At 41.7% G+C, this 22,255-nt stretch overlaps 1 protein-coding gene across 11 annotated transcripts in view; it reads right to left on the bottom strand.

Moving 5' to 3' along the window:
* Positions 1-2,846: 2,846 nt before the first annotated feature.
* Positions 2,847-22,255, bottom strand: part of SHROOM2 (shroom family member 2) — a 106,487-nt gene continuing 87,078 nt past the window's right edge. For 4 of the 11 annotated variants that reach the window (XM_083734122.1, XM_083734120.1, XM_083734123.1 and 1 more), the window contains 5 exons: positions 13,939-14,700; positions 11,927-12,478; positions 8,832-9,009; positions 6,624-6,896; positions 2,847-5,666 (listed from right to left, as the gene is read on the bottom strand). In XM_083734122.1, the coding sequence (XP_083590248.1) occupies positions 5,400-5,666; positions 6,624-6,896; positions 8,832-9,009; positions 11,927-12,478; positions 13,939-14,700 (2,032 nt within the window). In that variant the 3' untranslated portion in view covers positions 2,847-5,399. Of the gene's footprint in view, positions 5,667-6,623; positions 6,897-8,831; positions 9,010-11,926; positions 12,479-13,938; positions 14,701-15,770; positions 15,849-18,548; positions 18,630-22,255 lie in introns of all 11 variants that reach the window. The other 7 variants (XR_014563093.1, XR_014563094.1, XR_014563095.1 and 4 more) reach the window with 3 other exon arrangements.

Here is a 22,255-nt window from a genome sequence, read left to right as displayed (position 1 = left end):
GGTTGTGTGTGTATCTCAGTACAGATTTATTTTCCGGTCCTGAACGCATTTCATAAAGGATCTCCATCTACAAGAGAGGCTAATGGCATTAGGCCCCGAACAGTAAGAATTTCCTTGGCAAAATTATGGAAGAGTCCTTACAAACCTATCATTATTCTTCCCCATCACATCTTGTTTGGACATTATAGTAAGGGGGAAGATCTTAGCTCTTTTCCTTTGCACTGGGACCACATGAAATTTGTGCCATGAGACTGCATCACTCACACCAATACAGGCAGCATAATTTTCAGAACCAAGGTGTCCATGATTTAAAATCACTTTTCTAAGACAATTAAGTCCAAATATTTGTGTTGCTTTATTTCCGTTCATTTCTGTGTTGATGCCAGGAAAGAAGGCGAGGGAAAGAAGGAGGCCACATGATATGGCATGGCCCACCCCGATGGCCCAATACCCACCTTTCTCGCATATTTCTCCTAGAAGTCAGCAATGGACTGGGATTGGAGGCAAACAAACTGAAGCTTTCTCCAGACATTAACACTGTTCCTGGTCAGTAGAATACAGATATGGGAATAGCAGTTCATCCCGTCTTAAGGTTGGGTAGTGCTTCCCTTGAAAACTCAACTTGGCAGTCAGTTTGGATCTGTCCTCAGGTCTGGATGCCCAGGTGACAGCCTTAGCCAGGAGTGTTTCTGCATGGTTTAGGCCACATTCATTCCTGGGAAATGCAGATCTGGTTGTGATGACACACACTTTTATTTATTTATTTAATTACTATTATTACTATTAATTTTCTATACTGCTATACTGCCCTCCATCCAAGGATCACAGGGCGGTTTACAATACAGTGGTACCTCGGGTTAAGAACTTAATTCATTCTGGGGGTCTGTTCTTAACCTGAAGCACCACTTTAGCTAATGGGGCCTCCCGCTGCTGCTGCACCGCCGCTGCATGATTTCTGTTCTCATCCTGAAGTAAAGTTCTTAACCCGAGGTACTATTTCTGGGTTAGTGGAGTCTGTAACCTGAGGCGTATGTAACCTGAAGCGTATGTAACCCGAGGTACCACTGTATAGAAACGCAAAAAATATGTAACATAACAATTAAACAAAACAGTAACCCCACCAAGTTAAAAAGGCTCTAGATTGTTTAGCCGAATTTCACGATGTTCCACCTTGTGCCACTTTCAGTTTGTTGTAATAATGTTAGCATTTGTAAACTGATGTCTTCATTTACTTTATTTTACCTTATTTGTTGGGCTCTGTGGTTTTGCTGTTTAAGTGCCTTAAATAAAAGTATTCTTTTTAAAAAGGCACACATCTGTTGCCCGACAGATGTGGTTTTCATTTTTCGCAATCTTGCTTTTCTGGCACCCCTCTCTCCTCAAAATAAATGCCCATATGGTGTCCTTTTTCTTCTTTTTTTGCCTCTTGGAAGAATTTTTTTTTTGGACCTCTATTAGAATTATGTCTGCATCTACACGTGTGCAGTCATATGCACTAAATTCACTTTCATTCCATCTCCCAGAACTACAGTCTAAAGCCCAAGGCTGCGCATGGATGGATAGCAAACTGATAGCCCTTCAGATGTCATCAGACTCCAAACCCCATCAACCCCAGCCAGCATGGCCCATAGTCAGGGATTATGGGAATTGTAGTCCAACAACAGTTTAATCTGGACTACAGCAGAGTTTTCTATGCATTTCCTTTTTTGAAACCACTTTAGTGGCTCCTTGTTCTTTTCTGGGCACTGTTCAAAGCTCTGCTTATTATGTTTAAAGCCCTGAAAAGCTTGGGGCTGACTTAACTGAAGGACTGCCATGTTCATTATGAACCAGTTAGCTAGTGGAATCAATGGAAGTTTTCGCATGTATCATCAGGCATCAGGCTCCTCCACCTAGTGGCGCAGCAATAAAACTGCTAGCAAATTTGCAAAGCTAAACAGTGTCCGGTACAGTTTCAAATTTGATGTTGAGATTGCTGCATGGAATCCCTTCCAATTCTACAATTCTATGATTCTAATGGATCTTAATTTTAAAGTATTTCTATCCCATCCTTCTCCAAAAGGATGGTCCACTATGCTCTGTTCCTCCAGTGACAGGGTTAACTCTCTTTTGAAGTTAAAAAGGAAACAAAACTGCAGGCTGTTTTAATCTTTCTTTTGGTCGACCCTTCTGATATTGTCAGTACTGAAGCTACTCCATATGGAATTTTAAAATCTCTTATTTTTGTTCTTCTGCCACTTGACTGTGAATTCTCAGCTGTTTTCTCATAATGCTGCTGATAGTAATGTCTTTATTGCTTTAATATGGTTATTAAGATATATATTTTTTGGAACGGTAGATGATTTTTAAAAACATCAATCACTCCCAATCCTATACATGTTTACTCAGAAGTTAGTCTCAATGAGTCCAGTTGAGCATTGGATTGCAGTCTAAATTAAATTAACCAGTCAGCTGTTACTCAGTGGGACCAATATTTATCCCATTTAGCTAACTAAATACGTAATTTCATTTATCTACAGGCATTGTCCTATATTTGACTCTTTCTCCCTCTAGTGTCTATTCTGTAGAATAACACCAAATATGGGAAATCTCACGTTATTCCACAATTGGGGGGTGGGGGAGAGCCTTAACACAACTTGGCTTTATATTCCCCCCATCCTTTCTTTTTGGAAGCTGAATTTGGTAAGGATTCTAAACTTAAATGGATCTGAACTGGGAAAAGGTCATGATAATCAACTCAGACACCATCACCAAAATGGTATGGACATTCCTCTATGAAAAGCAGGTTATGTATATTTGAACGTTATGTAGATAACTTATTAAAATTAATAAATTACTCGTTACACTGAAACACAATATTCAGTTTATTTCCCTCGGTCAAGCATGATGTTATACTCAAGCAGCAAGAAAGAAATCTCTATATGCTTTTTACTCAGGGTTGAAAACTTAAAGGGGGACACAGGAGAAATCGGAAAGACTTTATTTCCTCCCACAATACAAAAAAGCTCTAAAACTGCAGTGACCCATAAGATGGAAAAAGGAATCCTTCACTTATGGGTGCTAGAGGCAAGACATTAGCACCAGGTTTTTTCTCTCTCTCTCTCTTACAAAGCAACAAAAACGCTATTTATAGAAATATATACAGCAGTAGGGAGAATCTCACTCCTGGTCCCTTCCGGAGAACCTGCCAGCAACAATAAAGAACAAAGGAAGAAGCAAGGGGAGTGATTAAATATCACATTATGAAAAGGATAATATATAATGATACATCAATTTCCATATTGCTATCTTCATAAGAATATGATTTAACTCAAAGTACTGTGCACACACATACTGAAATTATATTTGGAGTTCACATACACAATCAGAATCACAGTCTCTTTTTTTAAAAAAAGAGTGACATGTAAAAGCTCACAGCTGACTGAAGTACAAAGAATCATTTATCTTAGCTTGGCTTTATTTAAGGATCAGGTAAAAGATTCCAAGACAAAATGGATCCGTTTCTGTAATATTGGTTGGATGTAGCAGCATCTGATGATGTTGGTAACTCGTCAGATGTCTTCTAAACGGTATAGACAAACTTGGGACCCATTAGTACAGCAGAGGGCTAAAGGAATGACCCCGGTGCAGGCCAGTGGCCTATAGTGTGTGAAATAGCACTGATAACTCAGGGAAAAGCCCCCTTCTAGGATTTGTCTTTGAAATACTTGATTACATAGAAGTGATTATGCCAAGACCCTGTATAGTCAACCATTGCTTATATTTATGACTGCATTGTACCTGAACGTTGAGAACCGTAGAAGGGAAATATTTTGCCTACACTCAAATCAAGCGGCAAGTGTCAAGAGAATTCTTTCTTCGTAATGTTTAAATTAGTTCCCCTTGTCAGGGAGGGCACTACAGCCAGGGGAGTTGAAGATTTAAGTGCTGAGTAAATCATTTTCTCAGTATAAGTTAAAAACAGCCTATAAACAAGTATGATTTCCCTTTATCCATCAGATATGTACACTACTATGAGGGAACACTTACTGTGCAGATTAGTACATCAGCATTTGTTATCCCACCGTTCTTGTTTTGTAAAGGACAGTTTAGTGGGACTTTTTATAGATAGATGTTTTTCCGTTGATGGCAGTGTTAATGCATCACTCCTTGTGGAAATAAAGTCCCATAGTGGCAGGGATATTTGTTAATATGAAAATGGGAACACACTCACATAATAACAGTGAACGTTTCCAATGTACTTCAGTAAAATGGATATCATGCTTCTTGTTGAGGCATGAAAAAGCTGGACAAACAGCAGTCCTAGGCACGAAGGACATGATAAAATTAAAAAACACAGTTAGCTTTGTGCAAATGAAAGATATACAGAATGATCTTCTAATTTGTAGTTCGATTCACTGAATCCCTGGCAAATGGCACCAAGCATAATGTAGCAGTAGTTCTGCCTTTTATTTACAGACCTGTGCATATTATAGTCAGACCCTTAGTTACACTTCATTCATATAAGACAGCTGAGCTGAATGAAATTATTGCCTTTGTGCTGTGGAGAAGATGATAATTAATGAGTTGAACAAGACTGGCTAAAATTCTCCAACTTTATCTTCAAATGGAAAATAATAATAATGGCAAGTTCCACCCCGCCGAGACATTAAAAACCATGTACAGTCACACAGTTTCCTGGTGTGTTTGAAAGTAGCTTATTATAGGTTGTTCCAAGGTCTACTCATCCAAACAGGATTGACATAATTTTTTTGGAAAGGCAGAGCTTATGCAACACTTCTTCAAAATAGCACCTGCCGGTGGAATCTTGCGAGTATTTACTCAGAAGTAAGTCCCACTTTGCTCAATGGGGCCTACTCCCAGGTAAGTGTGCATAGGATTGCAGATCAAATGTGCAAACGTCACTATATCTCACCAACCTGAATACAACACTAGACAGGTAACATGTTTAAATCTGTTCTGTCTGCTTGATATGGCTGTATCCTGCTCCCTCCCCCAAAAGTCTCCTAAAATCCTCATTGTTAAGTTTTTGAGGGCTCCACAGCAACCTATTTTAATCTGAAAAGAAACCACACACTTTTTTTCCTTTGTTAAAAAAGAAAGAAAGAACTGCACTCATGCACAACTGCAGCAGATTCCTGAATATACCGAATCTGAAGCACAGAATCTAATGTCTGGAGAGGTTCCTAAGGCTGTGTGATAAAGGAAAGCCAGAGAGGCTTTGAAATGTTTCTAGAAATGCAAATAACCCCACACAGAAACAATTCCCCTCCCCCTGAATATTATTGCTATTATGACTTGTTGTTGTTGTTTCTTTTGAGCCGCTCCTCCTAGTGAACGGAGGAGTTCTATACTTCTAAACCCACGTTGTTTTGATTTGCAAGGTCCTTGGGTGAATGTCATTTGGGCCTGTCAGGTTGAAGGCTATCAGTCAGACACTTCAGCTGCTCCTCCCCAAGTTTGATTTTGTCCTCCAGTTCTCGCTGTTCGATTATGAGGGCGGACTTCATTTTGACAAAATGCTCATAATCGGCAAGGCTCTCGTCGCTCAGGTAGTTGGCCAAAATGTCAAAGACAATGCGTTCCCTTCGGTCCAGGTTCTCCTTCAGTTCCTTTGCATCTTCGTGCTGCTGTGTGAGCAGCTTCTTCTTCTCCACCAGGATCCGCTTGAGGGGGAGAGAGCAAAACCATTCCAGGTCATTTCAGGTGCAATTTGGCAGGTAAGTCAGCCTGATCTCACTGCTACATGGTTGTAATAAAATCTGCTAAGAAACCTACTCACTGAGAGTGTACAGAGAGAGCATAGTGCAGATATGAAATGTGCACGATTACAAAGATGGCATCAACAGAACTTGAAAAACCCCTTTAAAAACAAAACACCACCACCCTCCTAACTCCTAAGCTTAGAGAAACACCCAGTTCTTAATTCTCTCTTTTGCACACATGTTTACTTGTGCAAAATCATGAGGCTTTCAGGGGGAAAAACAGAGGAAGAGGTTATTAAGTACTGATGGGCTTATAAACGTCAGTTAAATAAACTGTAATCAATTTGAGCCCCTTATATTGGGGAAAGAAAAACTGCGGAGGCCAGCAATAGGACAGTAATATAGGCTGTGGTTGTGGAACAGTGGAACAGAGAAGGTGATGCTCACAGGATCACAAGAGAGATCAAAGAAAGGCAAGGCAGAATGGAACAAGTTTTAGGAGCTATATAGAAACACAGGCTTTTAGTTTTCAGTTTTAGTTCCTTGAGTCACATGGTGAACATTTTAATTTCCTTGCTATAAAGGAAGAATGCTAGTAAAATCTAAGCACATCTCATAGGCAAATTGCAGAGCACCTTTTAGAACATCATCATATTCACCAAGACATTTTGAAACTTGGAATGATTCTTCTATGTCTCAGCTTGTCTCAAAATCTTGGAATCGCTACCCCTCTGCCACATGTGTCTTTTTTGTGGTCTTTGGCTAGCTTTTTTGCTTTGGATATCCTTGTTGGAGCTTTTTCTTGTTATATTTTTTTAAACTTAAGGTCAGCTATTGTCACTGAAGAAATCTGCTTGCCATCAAGAGAGCAACATTAGACAGGAGCTCTTTTAAAAAACACAAGACACTGCGTCTTACCCGCTCTTCAGGAGAGGCATTTTCATCCAAGTTGTTTAGTGCATTTTCTACTCGGGCCAGACGGCCAGAGAGTGACAGCAGGAGGTTGACCACTTTATCCAGGTCCCCAATAAACATCCGGAACTTGTCAAACTCATTGGATTTGCAGACCTCTTTGACAATGGCCTCCACTTCATCTCCAAGCATATTGTTGGCCTGAATGTCTTCCAGGAGCGTCTCACGAGCTTCCCGCAACACTTGCAGCTTTCGACTTATGCTATCTATAAGTTCTTGCTACAGAAAAAAAGGGGAAGGGAGTAAGCTCAATTTATTTGGCATAACGAACGCAATCACAATTGAACCTCCCCAGCCCCATTTCACTCCAAAATACCACATTTTTAGAGCAGTATCATAACAATTTGAACAGCCATAGCTTTCCCAAAGAATCCTGGGAACTGTAGTTCATTAAGGGAACTGAGAATTCTTAGGAGACCTGTTTCCCTCACAGCACTACAATTCCCAGAGTGCTTTACTAACCAATCCCTCTCCCAGGGAACTCTTGCAATGTGCTCTTGTGATATCTCCTACATGCTTCCTTTTGAGGATATTTGCAAAAGTGAAGTCAGGTGTAGCAATTCCAATGCCTCCGGCTCCTATTTGTAAGAAAGTTGTTTAGATTCTACATCCAAGGCGTCACACGCATATTTCAGTTATTCTTGCCTAAGTTGCATTGTTGGTTAGTAAAAAAAGCAATTGTCTTCTTTGTCAAGACACAAGACCACACCAACCAGTTCCCATGGTTTCACTGCCAACTTCACATTTTTGACATGATATCATCTTCAGACTTACTTCAGACATACCTACAATCACCTGGAGCTGGGAGTTGTTTTCCCATGAGGCAATGCCATGCAGGTGGGAGCTGCATCTGGCTGGCACAAAAGATGGAGGGAGAGATGCAGATCCCACCTAGGAGGGTTTGCTTCATGGAAAATGCCCCCCCCCCGGCCCAGCTGCAGATACATATGAAGAACTTCTCTGGTCACCTCACCTATGTTAAGAAAAAAATGCTGCATATGTAGGTGCGTCGAGGCAAATTCCCAGGTTCCTCATTATTGGAGGGGAGAGGGTGCATTAAGAACCCAAACTGGAGGAGAGCTGTGTTTCTGGTTGCCAAAGCTTGAATGAACAACCTTTGCACTTGGCCTGAAGGAACACCCATTTGAAAAGAATACATATCTCATTGCCTAGGATAAGCAATAATGTAAACAGCAGTTGAGCCAGGCCCTCAGAAGGACCTTAGTGTTTTGCCAGAGGAAAGGCCCAGCCAATTATGAGGCAAGTCTCTCTTTTTATGAGCCCCAGAATAAAGGAGCTGAGAGACTTTAGGGCTGTGTTCTCTCAGCCCTGGCTTGGTTTAGGGAAACCCATAAATCTACATTCAATCAAGATTTTGAAATCTAACCAGAACTGGTTTATTATGAAATGGCAGTGTTGTGTGTTTGTGTGTGTAGGTGTCAAGATACCTACATCAGATAAATAGAGTGTTATCTCCAGATATGAACTTGTACTGTATGGACCATGTTTCTGCTGCGCAGTGTTGCTGCATGTCTTGGCCACCATGTTGCGTTGTGAAGTTGGCTTGTCCAATACAAAAGCCAGCTGCTGTTCAGTCAATTGCTCCTCCTGACATACGAGTGAAGTGTGGAAAGGACTCCTAACATTACCAACCCCCTTCTGCATTTAAGGAGGGGAACGCAGCTCAGCACAGAGCTACATTCCTTACATCCAGGAGGTCCCAGACTCAGCTCCTGGTGTCTCTGGTTTAAAATGGCATAAGGGGTGTGAGTGAAGCAACCTCTGCACCCAGTTCCAAGAACCTGTTATTCTGAGTAGACAGGGATGCACTATATAGAAAAATAGACTGAGTGGACACAAATAAGGTAGCTTCCTGTGCTCATACATGGCATATCTGTTTAATTGAAACCTTACTTCCCTGCCCACTCTCCAGCTGGTTGTCCTATAGCTTTCATTCCGTCTGAGAGAAACCTTTACCATCCATCTTTTGTGAGTTGCGATGACAGCTTGCCAGCTCCTGTGCTGTCACACAGCTTCTGGCCTGGCCACATTTGCTTTTGGCTGGGCTGGCTGCAGTGGAGATCTACTAGACGGCTCTAGCAGCATGGATTTCAACAACATGGGTTGGTTTTTAAAAAAGAAATGCAATCTTACCTTTTTCTCAGATAAATCATGGTCTAGCTCATCCTCAGAATCCTCACTTTGCTGCTGCTGCTGTTGCTGCTGCATGTCCTTCATTTTGTTCAGCAGTTCTGCCTTGGGTGCAGATGTGCTGTAGTAAGTGGAATTGGTTGTCAAGGGGATAGCTGAAGGCAGGGGCTGCTCCTCTTTCCTAAGCCAAGGTGAAAAAAAGAGCAACACCCAATTTTAATTCGCTTCCTGACATTCTGCACATTGAAAGGAGGACAGTAATCATTTCGAAATACTGTTTACAGCAAGTAAATTGTAGGGCTTCGAGAAAGGCTCTTTCACCCTGGGGCTATTGCAGGGGCTAATGTCTCGCATGAAATAACCATATCATTCTGGCACTCTCAGACCCTAGCTAAAGAGACGGGCAATTAAAAGAAACTGCCAAAATCATTGCCTGAAAATGCTGATTTCCATTTTGCCCCTTAATTGATGCTCCCTGTCAGTGTTTAGATTTCCACACTGTATCCTTGATTATATGGCCAGTGGCAGGAAGGTAATGTTTAAACCTCTTTGGGGCTCTCATTAGCCTCGACTATATAATCCCATAAGCATAACTTTTAGTGAAAAACACAGCTGCTCTTGTTTCATTATCCACAATTCTAATGCTTAAATTGCAAGCCTTAAGAGGGTCCTGTTACTGAACGCAACCTTTTGGAAAACCTATTTCATTGCCATTTTAAAAATAAGATAGGGAAGACACTTTGAGCAGGTTCATGCAAAATACTAAGCTAATGCAAACCGCAGCGAGGTGATGTGAATGTGCAGGCTCTGTGCTCCTCCCCGGTCCTTTTTGCAAGATTTGGCTTAGGGTGTTGTCTGAACAAGGACTCCAAGATAAGCACTCTCTTCACTCAACACTAGCTGTAGCCAAGAACAAACCTTGGAAAACAGAATGTGCTAGCTATTACCCGACAGTAAAGCTAAATTGCAATTGGCTAATTTGCAGCCGGATCCTATGCATGTTTAGTTCAAGGCAAGTCCCACTGAATCCACTTGGCTTTACTCCCAAATAAACATGCATACACAGGGTTTTGTCAAATAAGATTTATAGAATTTGAAAACTGGTTGCTGCCTATTTGATCAAGGTGGTTTACATCCCTTCCCCCAAAGGTAAACATTTAGAATGGGACTAGGCAGCCTACCAAGAGTCACACCAGTCTGAGGAAAGACTTGAGAAAACTCAACAGGAATTTCTGCCATAGATAAGACACACTGTTGTCTGGCTTCACCCCCTTGGATAAGGTGGATCCAAACAGGCAACACCATAAGAGGAAATATCAGGTGGGCAGGAAGGAGATACAAGACTCCATCTTATTTGGCTAGAAGAAGCAAGAATTTAACTAGTACTTGCTTGGATATCAAATTTGAGATTTACTTTCCCTAGTGAATGTATAAAGGTAAAGAGACCCCTGACCATTAGGTCCAGTTGTGGCCAACTCTGGGGTTGCGGTGCTCATCTCGCTTTATTGGCCGAGGGAGCTGGCGTACAGCTTCCGGGTAATGTGGCCAGCATGACTAAGCTGCCTCTGGCGAACCAGAGAAGCGCACGGAAATGCCGTTCCCGCTGGAGCGGTACCTATTTATCTACTTGCACTTTGTTGTGCTTTTGACTGCTAGGTTGGCAGGAGCAGGGACTGAGCAATGGGGGCTCACCCCGTTGCGGGGATTCGAACCGCCGACCTTCTGATCGGCAAGTCCTAGGCTCTGTGAGTGAATGTATACTGGGGTTTAAATACTGTGGGGCATTGTTTAAGGAGAAAATGTTTGGGGAAAGACCATGATGATTTGGTTTTCCATGCCCTATTCATTTTTAGAAGGGTGCTTGGAATTTCAAGTATGAGTCTCTTCTATGTCCTCAAAACAGTAGAAATATTTCAAGGTCAATCCGATGGTATTTCTAGAACTAAAATACTGATGAGCATTTGTTTGGGCACCAAGAATGCCTAACAACAATAGTGACAATAAATTTATCTGTATAAATTTATCCATCTATGTGTGTGCAGCTTTCCTCACAAGCTTTGTACTGTAAAGCAGGCTATAAGTTTAGTTAACAGGCAGGTGGTGGATTAAGGCCGCATCTGCACTATACTTTTAAAGCAGTACAATATTCTACAACAGTCATAGCTTCCCCCAGTGAATCCTGGGCACCACAGTTTGCTAAGGGTGCTAAGAGTTTTTAGGCTTTAGGAGACCCTTAGTCCCTATGCAGAGCTACAATTCTCAAAGTGATTTAACTGTCAATCCCTTTTTCCAGGAAACTGGAAAAAGCACAAGTTGGGAGACCCATTTTTTCTTGATTTTCCCTACTGGGTCTTGGTAGATCTAAACATTGAGACCCATGCTGTGTCTTATCAGGTCCACAGCCTGGAGATTCCCACCCCTCTTTTAAACTGTGGAATCTACTGACAGAAAGAGGATATATAAAAATGTCATTAAAGACCAAGCAACTTCCAATGCTACATAAAAATGTCAAGTAACAGTGTTGTCTCTGTGTAGGATGTAGCTGTCAACAGCAAATAGCATATACAGCATGTTTGCAAGTTATGGCCAGGCTGCTATTGGGTTATGTTGAAGTTGCTGGCGCTAATCTATAGGCTCCTATACAGCCCAGGCTACCTTATAGACCAACTTATATAACCACTCACTGCAGTCTATGTGAGAGCTTCTGCCCTACAACTTCCAAAGACATCAGAAGCCCACTTCACAGTAACACAGAGCAGGGCTTTTAGTGTGACTGCCCCTGTTCTTTGGACCAACACTCCTGTCAAATTATGGCAGGCCACCACTATCTGCGTTTTCCAGAAACAACCCAAGAACTGCAAACAACCTATGAAGGTTGCAGAAATTCATGCCCTGTTTGTGAGCTTACTGGAGACGTTTTGCTGCTTCAAAAAAGTGTATGCTGCTTCAAAAAAGTATATACAAACCAACAAGGACACATCTTGATTTGCATTTATATTATAAAAGTCCCTCTTTCTAAATAGAATATAAGCCAATCAAATGCACACATTGGGCAAAGGAAAGGAGAAAGGGCTTAAGGTTAATATATTTCTACTCACTTGTCATCTGCAGTTTTTGGTGAAGGGTTTTTTAGAAGCAGCTTTCTGCGTTGCTGGGCTTCTTCCAAGAGATGTTCATCTTTCGGAAATATTCCCACCATCAGGTCCATTGTAGTTTTTATTTTCGCATTTGGGTCCAGAATATCCGCTAGCGACTTATCCTTGCCCACAATCTCTCTGGCCAGCTCTTCCGACTTCCAGTCTTCCATGGTCTTTTCTTTGGCCCTCATATAGCTGACTGCATGGGCAGAAGTATCACTGTCCTTTGTGTTGTTCCCAGGCGCTTCGGCGGGTTGCATACAAGGGAGAAGGCTTTTGTTCTCAGGCTCTGGCTCCACCCCCTGCCTCGTGTAAGCACAGAAACGGGAGTAGGACTGTTCAGAAGTGCTGAGCGTTTTAATCTGGTCCTTCTCCAAGCCGCTTGGCAAAGCAGGAAGTTCAATGGTGCTCACAAGGTTCTGCCTACTTTCCTTCTCTGCGTGGCTCTCAGAATGTACAATCTTTATGGGAACCATCTTCACAGTTGTGTTGTTATCCATCACTCTTTCGATTCTTGAGAAAAGAGAAGAACGTTAACGGCTCAAAATGGCCCATCACATTTAATTTGTGCAAGATATTTAGGGAACTATATAGGGACCAACAAATGTAAGGAGCAAACAACACATCAAAGTTTTACCTTTCCTTTCCTATCAACTGGTTAGGCAACAGGAAGCAGAGAGTAGGCATAAATGGACAGTTCTCTAGATGGAGGTATACAGAAAGTGGAATACCCCAAGGGTCAGTAATGGGACCTGTACTTTTCAAACAATCCCACATAACTTGGATGTTTGCCCCATTAACATTAAAATAAGTGAGCACAAGATTGCCAACTTTTCATTTGTTTGTAAGCATTCAATGCTTTGGGTATTTTAAGCCAGGTATGCCAGCACAGATGATGACACAGCTGATAGACCACAGCAGCCATTCATAAATGGATTTGTGGTTTGCAAGCAGCATTACCACAGATATGATCTATTCTGATATATGCAGCATGTTGCTATAGCTACATTGATGCAGATCATTTATTGGGCCATATTGTCAGTGCATATCTTGAAGATCAGAAATCTTGCCCAACGCTGGCACAGCACGGTCATGTCCTTGAGACATATGTGATCTATGAGGCACTTATCCATTAATATAAGGTCACTATCTTTGCATGCAAATACTGCAAATATAGCAAGGAATCAAACACAGTATGATAAATTTACTTCTCTACATTTATCAGTTTTGAATATTTAATCTAAATAAGAGTAAAGTTATGTGCTTGCCAGCATATTTTGCATTGAATGTTTGACAAATTAAATTGAATGTCTGACATTTGGTGACAGCCAACATTCACATGTGATGTTGACAATCCCAGACAAGTTTTGTAAATGTCTGAAAACTCAAGAGACACTGAGATTTACTCAGTATGCATAGCTAAGAATAAAAAAGGATTGGACTGATAGCTCCATTTGAAAGATAAAATAAATAAGTTGCACGGTGTTTATTTGCAGATGATTTATGGGTAGCAGTACCCATGAATGAAGAGCCAGGTGAATGTGAAATATAGTTGTACCTTGGAAGTCACACAGAATCCGTTCCGGAATGTTGGGAAACCAAAGCACGGCTTCCGATTGGCTGCAGGAAGTTCCTGCAGCCAATTGGAAGCTGTGGAAGCCCCTTCGGATGTTCGGGTTCCAAAGAATGTTCACAAACCGGAACAATCACTTTGGGGGTTGTGCCGTTCAGGAGCCAAAACGTCCGAGTACCAAGACGTTTGGATCCAAGGTACAACTCTACAACATTCATTCATACAAAATTAAATAGGAGAAAATCAGTAGGAAAAAAGGTGGTCACAACCCTGTTAGCATAACTGAATTCACTGCTGCAGCTGAGCAGGCTACAAGTAACAATAATTAATTAAGGGCAATAATAATTTCAATGTAAATCTTAAGACAAGATGGTTAACAATTCATGTAAAACTGCCTTACCGTGTGGGATTCTCATCCTGAACAGCCACAGGAGGCTTATCCGTCAACTTCTGCGGAGCAAATTGTGGAGAAGGGGACCTTGAGGTCTCCATTCCAGGTTTCAAATGGTAGCGATAAGTTGCAGACGGACCAGGTTCAGGTTTGAGGCGTGCTTTTTCTTCTAAGTGCTGGCAAACATTCTCGACGGGCGCCGACTGGCGAGGCTCTAGCAGCTCAGTGCTTTTCAGTTTTTCAAAAACCTTTACAGGAGTCTGAGGAGGAGACACGTTAACCTCAACCGCACTGGCAGCAATGGCAGAATGGGAATGAGCTGGCTTGCTGGGCGCTGTTAGTGAAGACTCTGAGGAAGCAGCAAGTGACGCTAAAGAATTGTCTTGTCGCCTGTATTTATTCTCTCGTTTTGAAGGGGAAGGCCTCTGGGGCACAGGCCCATGTTTCTTACTCAGCAGCGCTGGATCTTCCTGCAGGCTTCCCTCTCCTCTGACTTGCGGTGGGCAGAAGCGGTCCCCGTTGGATATTTGCAGCTCAGAAATAGCAAGAGGCAGCGCACTGTAATCTTTGTTTTTCTCCCTCACATTTTCCTGTGAGTATCTGTAATCACTGGGCAGTGTCCCAGATCTACCTCGGCTCCCCTGAGACGCAAGTGTAGCCTGTACTGCATGGGAGGGCCTAGCAGACACTTTCCATTTGTTTCCTAAGCTGTAATCCTGCTGAGCGGCAGGCTCTTCGGGACGGAATTCTGAGTACCCTGTGTCAGCTGGTCTAGAAAAACAAAGGGGAGAATCACAGTTGTTTAGCCATTCCCTGAGCATCACTACAAGTGAACCATGTACCTTCAAAGGCCAAAGATGATGATATGTAGTGGTACCTCAGTTTTCAAGCATCTCAGAAGCCAAACGTTTCAGTTTTCATACGCCGAAAACCCAGAGGTAAATGCTTCAAACTTCAGAGGCGGCTTCCTCTTTGAGTTTTCTGTACGTTTTGAGGCATCCGTACTGAGTTTTTGGTTTTTGAACATTTTAGAAGTCGAACAGTCTTCCGGAACAGATTATGTTCGAAAACCAAGGTACCACTGTACTTTCTTCAATTACTTATAAACAGCACCATGCTACTTATACAAAAGCTGCAAGAAAATATATGGTATTTCTAATAAAATAAAATCAAAGCACATTCAAGTTATGTTGTGCCATGCAAAGTGAGTTAACCTGGGGAGGTATACAACTAAGAAATACAGAATTTCCCCCTCTTTTGCTTGTGAAGGTGGTTGCATGTATAGAATTATGCACAAACTGCCTGGTTCTCGTTGATTAATGGGCTCAGTATCCAATTATATAATGATATTTAAAACAAATATTGCCATCTTCCCCTTTCCTTTTTTTTCCTAGAAAAAAAATCGGACAGCTAGGTTATAGTACACTTTGAGATGGTGCCGTAAGGGTTAGATAAAGCAGAGAAAATGTAACTATTGTGCAGAAGGAGATATGGCAGCATTGGGGCAGAAGACCAATTGACCTCTACTGAATGTTATTGTGGTTAAAGAGAGACATTTGGGATGAGGCAGTAACCCCCAAGGTATACTCTGGTTCACTGAAATGGGCTCAGGGATGAACAACAGGGGAGGGAGCTTTGTCTGAAGGAACAACCCAAATGGAGGGAACTATTGATGGCAAGCAGGGGCAAGAAAGAGACAGAAAAGGAGGGAGTTGACAAGGAGGCAGGTCTCAGCATGTTTTAAAGGACTGAATTGGCCCTTTAAAAATGTACAGTATATGGTCAAATAGTGGTATTTTTTCTTCTTCAAGAATTAAAGAATTAGAAGCAAGCAGAAGTACCTCTGAGAACCAGCAAGAAGGCAGGTTTGCTCTCTGATTAGAGAAGGCTGGAGAGATACTGTGAGAGTAGAAAAGAAGCTGAAACAGAAAAGCAGGAGTCTTTAGGAATTCTGCTTCTTATCTACAGAGCAAGTGCAATGGTCTACACAGTTTCACTTAATGAACTAAACACATATGTTGAAATTCTATGACTGTGGATGCTGAAGGAAATCTTATAGAAAGTCATGATTTTACTTAAATCTGCCATCATTAATTAAAGCTAAATTATACAGGTCTATATTTATTGAATTAATGTCCGAACTACTCTTGCTGTTCTGGAAAGAATGGCACCCAGAAATAAGTGAAATAACTATAAACCATTATTACATATTAGTTAAAATATATGTTCAAGGATGCTGCTCGCATTCCAAACACCTTAGCATTCCTATAAGACTCTGCATCTGAAAAATGCCTTATGACAAAAGCAAACTCCAGATGCTACTCTGGGTGACAATTTAAAATGTTTTTAATGCAGATAAGGCACATTAAAACATCGAAGTTACTTTTGGGATTATTCCAGCGTCATTTATGTGGGTTGCCTGTATATCCTGTAGCGTGCTGTTAGCAATCACTCTGAAAATTAAAGAGAAATGCCAATTGCGGTGGCAACTAATATAAATGCATTAAAAAGATTTAGATTGATATGTGGATGATAGGAATATCAAGGGCTAGAGGGTGTGATATATCCTTACCATGTCTGCTATTAACATCAAATTGCTTAAGGCAGGCTTAGGTATTGTGTTTAGCGCTGAATTTTCTGAATTACCTGTCTGGCTATTTTAGGTAAACAGTGTATCAACCAAGGTAGAACAGTGATCTAATTCATCACTTCTTACCTCCCTCAAAGAGTTTGCTATGCTTTTCTGGGAATGAGGCCAACATTAGAATTTATTTGAAACTAATATATATGTGAGATTGACAGATTTTATACCTTTATGTATTATTATATATACTATAATCCTTATATATTCTTTAGCCGCAGGATAGGGATGGGGAATCTGTTGCCCTCCTGATGTTATTGGACTTTAACCCTCATCATCCCTGCCATGCTTGCTGGGTCCTACAATATCTGGAAGGCAACAGATTTCCCACCGCTGATTGCATGTCTAAATCATTTTTAAAATTTTATTTATATAGTTGGGTAAAAGGGTTCTTAGTATGCTGCTTCAGCTTCCAAATGTTTCATTATTTTACCCATCTTTCTGATAAAGTGCACCTACCATAAGGTTACCATACGTCCCTGTTTCCCGGTGAGAGTCCCCGGATTTACAAATCAGTGCCCTGAAAAGTGTCCCCGGATTCATGGGGGGAAATCTGGTAACCTTAACCTACCATACATACTATCGTCTTCTTCATTCCAACTTTTGCCACATACCTCAAAAATATACATTCTAAGTAATTATTATAATGAAAGTTTGGTTACATTAGCATTTTGGGGAGTTGTTATGGTTAGCACTGTTAAGACACTGATCGGGTAAAGGAGTCATTCTTCATTCTGGTCAACAGTTGAGGATGCCGGCTTCCATTCTAAAGCGCCCTTACATAAATGGCTTTTACAGAATCCAGCTTTCCAGATGCATCTGAACACCAGCTGAGGCGCCAGAAGCCATCCTGCTTTGGAAAGTGAATTAGAGGATGAAGAGGCAGGTGGGTCTCTAGTGGGAAGGGAGTTCCATGAGTGAAACTTCTATTCTAGTTATGGAAGCAAACTAAACGTAATTCGAAGAATTAAATATGGATGCTAAGGACCCTGGGTCGATGGAAGCCAATGGTCTGTCTGCCCATTAACTTCAAAAACAGAAGCATTTCACTCAAATGTAGGTTTATTTCATCTATAAGCCACCCCAAAGCATACTGAAGAAGAATGAAATTGAGAGATCAGACGGACATTAAGTAATTGGTACAGAGTTATTATATGCTAGAAAATGGCCACTACGATGACACAAGGTGGTGTGTGTGTGTGTGTGTGTGTGTATGTGTTGTGAGGGCTTGTCTGCTGCAAATACCCCAGGGGGTAGGTTGCAGTGTGCCTGTGTTCTCTGCACAGAGATATGCATTGGGATTCCCTGCAGGATTCCTTGTCAGCCTGGCACTGCTTTTGTCATGGTGACATTAATATATTAAATCAGGTGGTAGGAAATATACAAAGGGAGCTAGCAAATGGAAGTAACCTGTGCTGTACTCCTATTGAAATGGCTTATAGACAACCTTTTTTTAAAAAAGGCATTAGTATACATTCATTTTGTTATTATATTGTTTGAGATGCACCAAGGCAGACAAATTCTCCTAGTTTTTCAATTGCACGTTTGAATGCGTGTTCATGCAAGGAAGATGAAAACAGGAAAGTGGAGAGGTATTTCAACATTGAAAAGAAAGACACTCTGCATCTCAGCATGCAAATTTGAGAAGGGCCTGTAAGGAAGCCAAAACCGACAATATGTATGACTGACATGGCATGCTTGAACAAGAGTTTCAGTCTCCGATACAACTTCTTTAAGGATCCTTTTGGCTCCTAGCACAGTTGCAGAAGTAGCAAAACGAATACAACAACATTGTAATTCGGATGACCTTACGAGATTTTCTGCTTGGCACCAACAGAATACTGTTCAGAGCACCAAGTAATTTCTGCAGAAGTGGCTGACCATTAGACCTATAAGGAAAATCTAACCAAATTCAACACAAAGGGGTTTACACATCCAGGGTGGTGGTTTCTCATGCAACACATGCCAAGCATATTACCCCTGAAGAGACTGGATCTTACTGTTCAGAAAGGAGAAAAGAAAGAAAGCTTCAAGCAGCAGAAGAACCCAGAGGCAAAACCTGCAAAGTGTGACAGGAGAGTTAAGTATCAAGAAGTCCATACTGGGGTGGAGGGACCTACTATTACAATGTCCATGACTTTGCAGAACAAACACACGCAAGAAACGTAATTCAGAATGCTTCGTGTATCGAGGTCACATCTGAAGAAAGGGAACAATTCCCACTGAAGTATTCCCCTTCTATAAAAGATACGTTATAGCCTATCAGCCCTATCTCCCTATTCCCCAACAGAATCCCCCCCCCCCCCCGGTTAGGGCTGAAAACTCAACTTCTCCTAACCCAGGCTTCTGTCACCTCCACAGGCATGTGTACACACAGGAATCACTTACTTCTGGAATTCTTCCGCTGGCTCTTTGGCCTAATAGTATCACAGAATTGTAGAGTTGGAGGGACCCTGAGGTTCGCCTAGTCCAACACCCAGCAATGCAGGAATCTTTTGCCCAACATGGGGCTCAAACCCACGAACCGGAGGTTAAGAGTCTTCTGCTTGACCGCCTGAGCTTTCAGGTGGCTAGTGTTAATATTAAAATTCAAACCCACAGGCAATATTTCAGAGGCAATATTTTGAAAGCAGTGTTTATACCAAGGGGTGTAAAGCAAAGCTGCACATCTCGCCTCCCACACTAATAAGTTAATCATCATCAACATCACCACCACCACCACCACCAACATCATCATCATCATCATCATCATCATCATCTAATGCTACTTTGTGAAGTGGCTCTTATTTCATTATCCTAAGGAGGTATATACAGATTACCTTCCAGTTCTGAATCTAACTGCAAGTAGGCATAAATGGGCCCAGGGTGGTAATTTAAGTACTAATGGCTTCATTTTTGTGTAAGCATTCTACGGCATACTCATTTGTGTGTATGTGTGTGTATAGATAGATAATTAAATATTTTCTTTGGTTACAAAAGTACGTGCATTGTCTCTTTTTTCAGGTCACAGAATCATTTCTACTGATCAGTTACATTCAATGTGAGACTTTAATGTTGTATACAGTATACAGTTGGGGGAGAAGAGAAGTGGGGAGAGGGGGTAGTAAATCTTACATTATTTTACTTAATGTATGTGTGGGGTTTTTGTGTCAGTGTCACTTGGGTAGGTTGTCTTTCTATTCATTTATTATTTTTCCTTGGTAGTGAGCGAGGTGGGTGGGGGGCAGGGAATGGTTGGTTGTCTTTGGTTGACTGCAGTAGGATTTGTTTGGGTGTGTGAGGGGACAACGACTGTTAGGTCAAGTTAGCCATATTGATTCATATGATGTTGGTAGGTTTTTATTGTTGTCTTGTTGGGCTGTGTATGTAATAAAGCATTATTGAAAGTGTTTGTGTTTAACTTGTATTGGATAGCCTCCTTTTCCCCTCCCCTCTGGTTACACTGTAATGGCTATTGACTAAAAGCAATAAAAATCTGATTGACTTGACTATGGGCCATTATTTGTGGCGCTGTAAAAAATAATTCAGAGATACTCTTAAGGATTCCTCCCAAAGCTGTATAATAACGTTCCATGCAGTAACAGTCAGGCTCTGTAGGGATACATCCAAATTGTGCATTGTTCTTCCTCCTAATCCCTGTTCTGCTGAAAACCTCTTAATGCTCACCCAGTCTGACATGAGCACAGACTGAAAGCACATGATGTAACCATACTGAAGCTAAGCAAATCTGTGTCTACCCAGTGCCTTAATGGGAAGGCATCTGAAACCCTATGCACACCACTTTTGAGTTTTATAGTGGGGAAAACACATACCAAATACGGTATATCCGAATGCTGTTGTTTATTTGGCTGTATGGGCTACACATAGTTAGAAATCATAAAGGTGTGTAACTATGTAGCTGATACAGCCAAATAAACAACAGCATTCAGGTACACAGATATAAATATATATCCTTAATAGTCTAAGATACCAAACAGAAATCCCATTTGATTGCAAAACACGTAATAACTCCCAGCTCAGTTTGTAAACTCCATTGAAGGGCATTGTGTTCAGGTTAAATACATGCATGCATATATTGAGGTATGTGCAAGCCTGCTCTTAGGAAAATTAAGCTGCAATCCTTTGCATGATTAACTGGGAATATGTCCCCAAGAACTTACATAATAAGAGTGACTCACTACCAGTGAGTGTGTAGACATTGTTGAGCTAGACGGAACAATGATCAAACCCAGCATGCAGCAGCTTCCTATGTTCCTATAAGGAGAGACTTGCAGGATCAGATCTGGCCCAGCATCCTGTTATCACAGTGGCCTATGAGAAGCTCTCTGAAGCCACCAAAGCGGAGGACAGACATTACATCAAGAGGGGACTCCAAAAGTACATTGCTCAGCCACTCTGCATCCCAGCTTCACAAATGAGCTGGCAGAGCTGCCATGCCAGTGAAATGAATGTGTCTGTTTTGTCTCTCCCTTGCCGTTCCATTTTTGGCTGCCGTCCCCACTTCCTCCTTATGCTGGGGAAAGTTAGCAAACTAATGTGTGTGCCTTGGTGCACGTGACAGGATGCTATCCATCTCAAGCACTGGGATGTGGAGGAGAGTTGGAGCTACAGCAAGGAAGCAATGGAGCAAGCCTTGACAAAATTTTTGCTGTTATGGTTACCCTGCCACCTCAGTTGTGATGCTGGGAAGGACCCGCTGAGTTTGCTGCGCTTGGTTTGCTCCTGGCTCCCCGCCCCCAAATGCTCAACATTGAAAATCAGGATGAGTAATAAAGGTGGTTTTCAAAGTAATGATAATAATAAATTATTCCCACTGCTTAACTCAAAAGTGCCCAGGTCACAAAGCAGCAGAATTCAGGTGCCCTAGCATTCTTACAGGTAAAATGGAACTTGGAGAAGGCTCTGAACAATGTGTTGTGGGTTGCGGAGATGCACAGATTATTGGTTCACAGAATCACAGAACTGTGGAGTTGAAAGGGAACACGAGGGTCATCTAGTCCAACCCCCTGAAATGCAAGAAACTTTTGCCCAATGTGGGGTTCAAAGTCAAGACCCTGAGATTAACAGTCTCATACTCTGACAACTGAGCCATCTCAGCCAGCACTTCCAATTAGAGAATTTCAGGCAGCAAGGCAATAATGGGGAACCTATGCCCAACCCCAATATTACTGGACTCCAACTCCCACCATCCCTGATCACTGGGCCATGCTGGCTGGGGCTGATGTGAGTTGATGTTCAGGAATATGGGGCAACAAGTTCCCCAACCAATCTTGGTCCTCTTTGAAACAGCTAGCAGAGCTGTTTCTGATAATGCAATGGTTGGATCCAGGTTTGTGTTTTTTTTTAAAAAAGCTTTGCATTTCTTATCCCATTGGAATATAATTTATTTATGTCTCCTTATGATCTCAGAACACTGCCCTGGGAAAACTGATGGGAAGTATGGTTAAAGTGGACAACCAGATGGCTGTAGGAAGCAGGAGCTGAGCGCAACCACACTCTGCTCACCTGCGATTCTCACTAACTGGTATTCAGAGGCATACTGTCTCAGATCGTGGAGGTGGAATATGGGGGGGGGATGTGTGTAATGGAGTATCCCAGAAAAAGATATGACTGGCTAAAACCCTGAAGTGGAGGACTCCACACTACAACATCTGTTGCAGGTTCCATTTGTACATAATGAATGCA

Source organism: Podarcis gaigeae (assembly GCF_964106915.1).
Source record: "Podarcis gaigeae genome assembly, chromosome: 4".
NCBI classification, from domain to species: Eukaryota; Metazoa; Chordata; class Lepidosauria; order Squamata; family Lacertidae; genus Podarcis; species Podarcis gaigeae.
The sequence above is the reverse complement of the archived record's forward strand: the minus strand, read 5'-3'. Positions and strand labels throughout refer to the sequence as shown.